At 36.2% G+C, this 5,988-nt stretch overlaps 1 protein-coding gene across 1 annotated transcript; it reads left to right on the top strand.

Annotated features, from left to right (window-relative positions):
- The first annotated feature begins 725 nt into the window (after positions 1–725).
- Positions 726–4,056, top strand: LOC128677053 (protein Fer3-like). Its single transcript, XM_053757624.1, has 4 exons — positions 726–910; positions 2,020–2,113; positions 2,674–2,837; positions 3,076–4,056. Exons 1-4 carry the CDS (start codon positions 866–868, stop codon positions 3,247–3,249), a joined length of 477 nt encoding a protein of 158 aa, XP_053613599.1. The 5' UTR covers positions 726–865; the 3' UTR covers positions 3,250–4,056.
- The last annotated feature ends 1,932 nt before the right edge of the window (positions 4,057–5,988 follow it).

Genomic DNA, 5,988 nt, shown 5'->3' with positions numbered 1-5,988 from the left:
TTATATTACATACATACATGTGATGCCACGAGATCGACGTCTCGGTCATAGCCACGTCGTAGGCACATCGTAGCTAGCTCTACGAGCTAATGATCTCTAGCGTTGCAATGCAAAAGCAAGCAAAGTGAATGTAATGTCCGCTATATACTATCGGCAAAAGTTCGCCAAATTTTTCAGCTTCAACGTACATTGCTGGTTTTTCCTTGCGGTAAAAAATGCTTCACACATATGCAATGTTCGTACATTCGTTTCGGCATCTGTTAGAGTTCGCGATAGTCCAGACTTAAAAATATTTCCTTTTTTTTGAAAATAACAACAATGAATCAATCATTCTATATTTCATAAAGTTGTTTATCTAAATGATCTCATTTGTTAATATTTTTGGTTTCGTATCGTATTAGATTTTGAGCACATTATTATACTTGTGTTGGAGATTTATGCCTTATGACTGAAATCAGGAGTCACGAAGACCCGCCCAGCATCATCTGTGACCAATCACAGCCAACCACCCTCGCAGCACCCCGAGATCAGCCAATCATATCGCAGAAATCTGGTGTGCTTACCACCAAGGGTGCAATTCTGGTCTGCCATTGTAAAATAAACTTTATACCGACAGCATAAGATAGTTTTTTTGCCTGTTTTTGGTAAAATTAATAAAATTCTCCCGTCTATATTTCGGGATGGTAAGTTTTAATGTTATGATTTAGTTCAGTTTCATATTCCTCTGTATCCAGTTGACTCTCAAAATTGTGCATGAAGAAAAAAATATAAAGTAATAATATTGTACGCAAGTGGTCAGTGGTGTAGTGGTGAGTGATTTCGGCTCGCGGCGCGGTGCAAAAGTATCAAGATTCATTTCCCGCTGATGTCATACGGCAGCGAGACGCCGCACGTCTGGAGCAGTTCTGCAGTATGTAAATTTACTTGAATAAAAAAAACCTATTCTTTAAAAAATATCTTCATACGGCGGTTTTTTGTTAGCGTTATTAGTCTCATTAATATCAGACGGGCATATTTTTAATGATAAATTCGTAACAATTTACTTAAATTAATTTTAATATCTTTACGTAAAAAAAAAGAAATGTATTTGCATAAAGGTGCCGGCCGATGGATGACAGAATTTATTTTCCAATTGAACAGTTGACTAATGAGGAGTTTCCTTGTTTGGAGATGATCCTAGTTGCGCCTGCTGATCATGTAGGTATCATGACATATTATAAAACAAAGTTGCTTCCCAAGGCTGTCCTTATGGACAGCCTTGGGACAGACAGACAACGCTTAGTTCTTTAAAATTACGCAACGGATTTTGATCGTATTTTTTAATAGATAATATATATTAAAAGTGACTCCTGAGGAAGGTTTCGGTGTATAATTTATTATTTAATTTATTTATTTTAAACGGCCTAGTGCTTTAAAATTGGAACAGAAGCAACATGGAAAAATAAAATCACGGAAATAATATTTAAATTATCTTGGATTAGATGTTGCCTGTACTAGATTACATGCGTGATCTTAATAAACAAGTCAAAATGATCATTATAATGTTTTCATTTAGTACCTACAGGAGATGTATAAATAAATTAAATTTTTAGCAACCTACCATTCTATAAGATCACAGTATCTATCTTCAAGCCCTTGCTAAATGTTTCTCATGCAAAAAACATCGGTCTTCCGAAAAAAATAATTTCTTACAGACACTGGCTGTAATGATTAATCTTTATAACCTAGTGCAATGTGATTAACCCATAAAAGAAATAAGTATATATTAACCCTTGTGGTAGGACATACTTAAATAAATAGGTACCTGGATAAATAGGTATCTGGAGTTTTACCATCGTGTGATTATGATCCACAATGAAATAAATAATTGAAATTTTATTGTGTTCAAGTACTGTACTGCCTCAATGTCCAACAAGAAGCCAACTAAGCAGGGGCGTAACTGTCTACTCCTGGGCACACCCCTGGCAATTTGCCGAATTACTTTAGTTACTGCAACTTACGAATCTGATCATTGTGCAGGGCAGTGAAGTGTCGCCGTACGGGCCGCTGTGGGACGCTCCGCCGGCGCCGGTGCCTTACCCAGACATTCTGGCTTTCCCGCCTGCCGACCTGGGTTTGTATTCCTTTCTCATTTTCTTAAACACCTTATCTGGAGTCTTACACAAAATACAATAGTAGTATTCTAGACCTAATCTACTTAAAACCAATACTCTCCAATGCCTTCTTTGTGTTGGATCTATATAGGTATACTCACGCAAGCATAGATAAAAGAAATATCGCAAGGCTCTTAAATGACCAGACTATGTGCCGCGAGTTCCAAAGGAGAAACATGATTATATAGCTCTTTTATGCACCTTCTTCTACTTTTGTTTAGAGATCCAGGGCTCCACGGCTCCTCAAACTTTTGACATTGAATTGTGGGCAAAAAAATTTTTTGATTGTTATTCAAATAATTGTTTAGCGTGTGAAATTGAGAAGACTATGGCAAATTCTTATAAGCCCTAGTAATAGGACACAACCTTTACTTTACTATATACGAACTTATGATCCAAAAGAATTGATTGATTGCAATATTGCAAAGAAAGTACTTTAATAACCACGACCCAAAGCTATGGGCAATACGCTTTCAGGAAGAGACTCCATGAATTTAGATAGATTTTTTATTTGTAACAGTATGGTCGGCGGCGGGATGCGGTCGAGGGTCGGCGCGATCGACTCCCGGCGGAAAGAAACCTCGTCGTCGCGTCGCGTCCGTCGCTCAGCGTCGCGCGGCGAACATTCGCGAGCGTCGACGTATGTTCAACCTCAATGAAGCCTTTGACAAGCTGAGACGAAAGGTAATGTGTCTACACACCTTGGCATAATAATTGTTCTTAGAATTGTTTAAGACGAGGATTATGAATCCTCGTCGTAGAGTCACGTCCGTCGCCCAGTGGCGCGCGACGTACATTCGGGAGCGACGGCGTACGTTCAACCTCAAGCTGAGACGAAAAGTAAGGTGGTTTTATCTTGGCTTGTATTTATTTTGACACTCAACGTTACATACTGTATATAAATGGGACGAATTTGTTCCAGGTACCAACTTTTGCGTACGAGAAGCGTCTCTCGCGCATCGAAACTCTCCGCCTGGCCATCACCTACATCAGCTTCATGTGTGAGCTCCTCCACGGCTCCCCGCAGCCTCACCACTCCCACCACTCTTTACCTCCGAGGCATGTGTTTGACGCTGAAGTACCATGGTGTGCGTAATCGTTTGTATGTGTAGCTTTTCAATTTGATCCATTTTGTTAATTTATTAATTATCTCAATTGTTTTAAATAGGATATGCCAGTGGTAGATGTTAGGTATTTTATAGGAATATTCTGTTTAAATGGCTGCTCTGTGGGAACCAGAGGGGCGTCGGCAACGAGGACGACCAAGAACGAGGTGGCGCGACGACATCCAGCGCTACTTGGTAGAATGACGGGAAACCGCATTGGGGAAATGTGGAGGCTGAAAGGGGAGGCCTTTGCCCAGCAGTGGGATACAATAGTTAGCTAACAAATGTTCTTATGGTTTTCATCAAAAGAGACACTTACTAAGAGAAAAATTTAGTGCGAAGGTGTGGAGTTTAGGAGAAATAGCCTTGGGCTTCCTCCGTTGTCTTCCACGAATAATTATTTGTAAGAAACAAAAAAATATTTGAGAATGCTGTTATTCCTTCTTAACGTTAGGCTTTTTGACCTTTCGTCGCCTCATACGAAATCCACGATATGTTATGGAGTGGTCCTATTCAAGAGCGGGAACCACACGCCACATGTATAAATTCTAGTCAAGTAGCAACTTATAAGTCTTGTATATTTTAGATATACGTAGCCTAAAATAAAAAAAAATGTCTTCCATTTATTTACTAGTCAGGTACTTAGAGATGTACAGTGTCTATCTGTATGGTACGTATCTATTGCACGGTAGTTTCTATTGTATCATGGCGTTTAAAATTAAATAAAAATAGAGACTGTGTGACTAGATATTAATTATAATACTTATCATGTATTTACAGTCCTTGTTACTTTATAATAAATTAGTTAAGTAAGATTTGTGTGGTATTTTAATTTTTTCCTACTCCGAAAGTGTTTTCTAATTTTACTGTCATAAGTTATACTTTCCTTTAATTTGTATACCTACTAGCTGCGCGTGGGAATTTGAGGTAAAAAGTACCCTATGTATTATTCCAGGCTATATTCTGCCCCTGTACCATATTTTACAATTATTTTTTAATTACAATCCGACCAGTAGATTTTTTGTGAAAGAGTAAGAAACATACATCCCCATTTATATTAGTCTAGGATAGTAGTATACTTTCCTACTTATTAGTAAGTATGAAAAAGTTACTGAATGTGTGTAAGGATCTTTTGTTACTGGATCATGCAAAATCTACTGAACAGACTTTGATGTCAAAGTATGTGAGTGAGTCAGTGTGTGAGACGTTTCTTACTCAATGACGTCAATTCTACTGAACGGATTTTGATGAAATTTTGTACACAGGTTAGAATATCACCTGCGGAATAACAGATAGAGTCTTTTTTATCCCGAAATTCACTAGCAACTAGCATTTTGAATAGAAATAAATGACTTAACATACCTATTTGAAGAATCTTAATTAGCTTAGGAGCTAATCCATCGATTTATAATGACATTTGAAGTTTGTAGTGGAGATATGACGAATGTTTAGAAAGTTCATTCATTTAAATTAGATAATGATCCTTAAATTAACCAAAATTACTATCTAAGTGACTTTCCCCAATGATGTTGTTATAAAAGATAATACATTTCTTGTATTAAATCAGTATAACCAAGAGGGACTCCGGGACGGTCAAGTGCAAATCATATTGTAAAAAGTGATTTCTAGTGCATGTTATTAGAAAGAAAAAAATGCGGTGGTTACAAATTAATGTAAGTATATATTTCAAAGGTCAATCAATAATTGGATAATTTTCATTTTAATTTACATATTTTTTACATGTTCATTACTGCGTAATATTTTTATTTTTATAATTTATCTATCTATCCTGTATAGCATTTTTAAATGCTATTTTTATATGTGTATATATTTAGATCTAGAGAAATTATAAAATTTCACTTCCTTTTAAAATAAAGAGTTTTTATAAGTTACATCTCCTTCCCTGAATACCTAGTTATTGACAAGTCCAGTACTTAGTAAAGCCTAGAGAACTATTAGAAATTAGAGTCTTATTCGATGTAGTAATTAAGAATTACCTTTATTATGTGCATTATTTTCCTCGATTAATTCAACTGTACCTATATCCTTTCATGTAGTTTTGTCCATTTATCTTGATTGTTTTATATTTTTCTTTTAGTACATTTTTATTATTAATTGTGTATAAACATGCGGATTCTTATATTAATGCGTATACTATATTTTATGTTTTTGTTTCAGTGTGTGTTACTGGCCGGGTTTGCTATATTATCAGCCACAAATGCTGAAGGCCCAAGGGATAAAAGAGATTTGACATTAATTAAAAAAATTATCAAATCAGCCATTTTTGGAAGGGAAAATAAAACTACTACAGCACCAATTCTAATTAATAACGAAGAAAACGTTAGAATTTTCAAGGTGCCTGGGTTTGATAATATTTTAATTAAAGCGATACCAAAAGTGCCCGTAGCTGTTGCAGTTCCAGAAAAATTTGCAGTTGTACAAAAAGTTGTACCAATCAGTGTAGCTGAACATCAAACAGCAAGTATGGTTGCTTCTTACCTTGGAACCCAGACTGAATCTGAAACTCTTAAAGCTTTACAAGGTCTTAAGACATTGCTTAGCTTAGGAGTATCGACTGCTAAAAAAGGAATTATTCCTGTCGCCCCTGTATTACCTCCCTTAAAAGTGGTTACTGTTAGTAACAGTATGGTGGAAAGACCACAAATTTTATTTGATTCTCCAACCATTTATGATGATATTCCAGTAAATGAGAGACCTGTATTCATCCC

Source organism: Plodia interpunctella, chromosome 17, assembly GCF_027563975.2.
Source record: "Plodia interpunctella isolate USDA-ARS_2022_Savannah chromosome 17, ilPloInte3.2, whole genome shotgun sequence".
Classification (NCBI taxonomy): domain Eukaryota; kingdom Metazoa; phylum Arthropoda; class Insecta; order Lepidoptera; family Pyralidae; genus Plodia; species Plodia interpunctella.
Note: the sequence above shows the minus strand (reverse complement) of the source record. Positions and strands in the feature narration are given on the sequence as shown.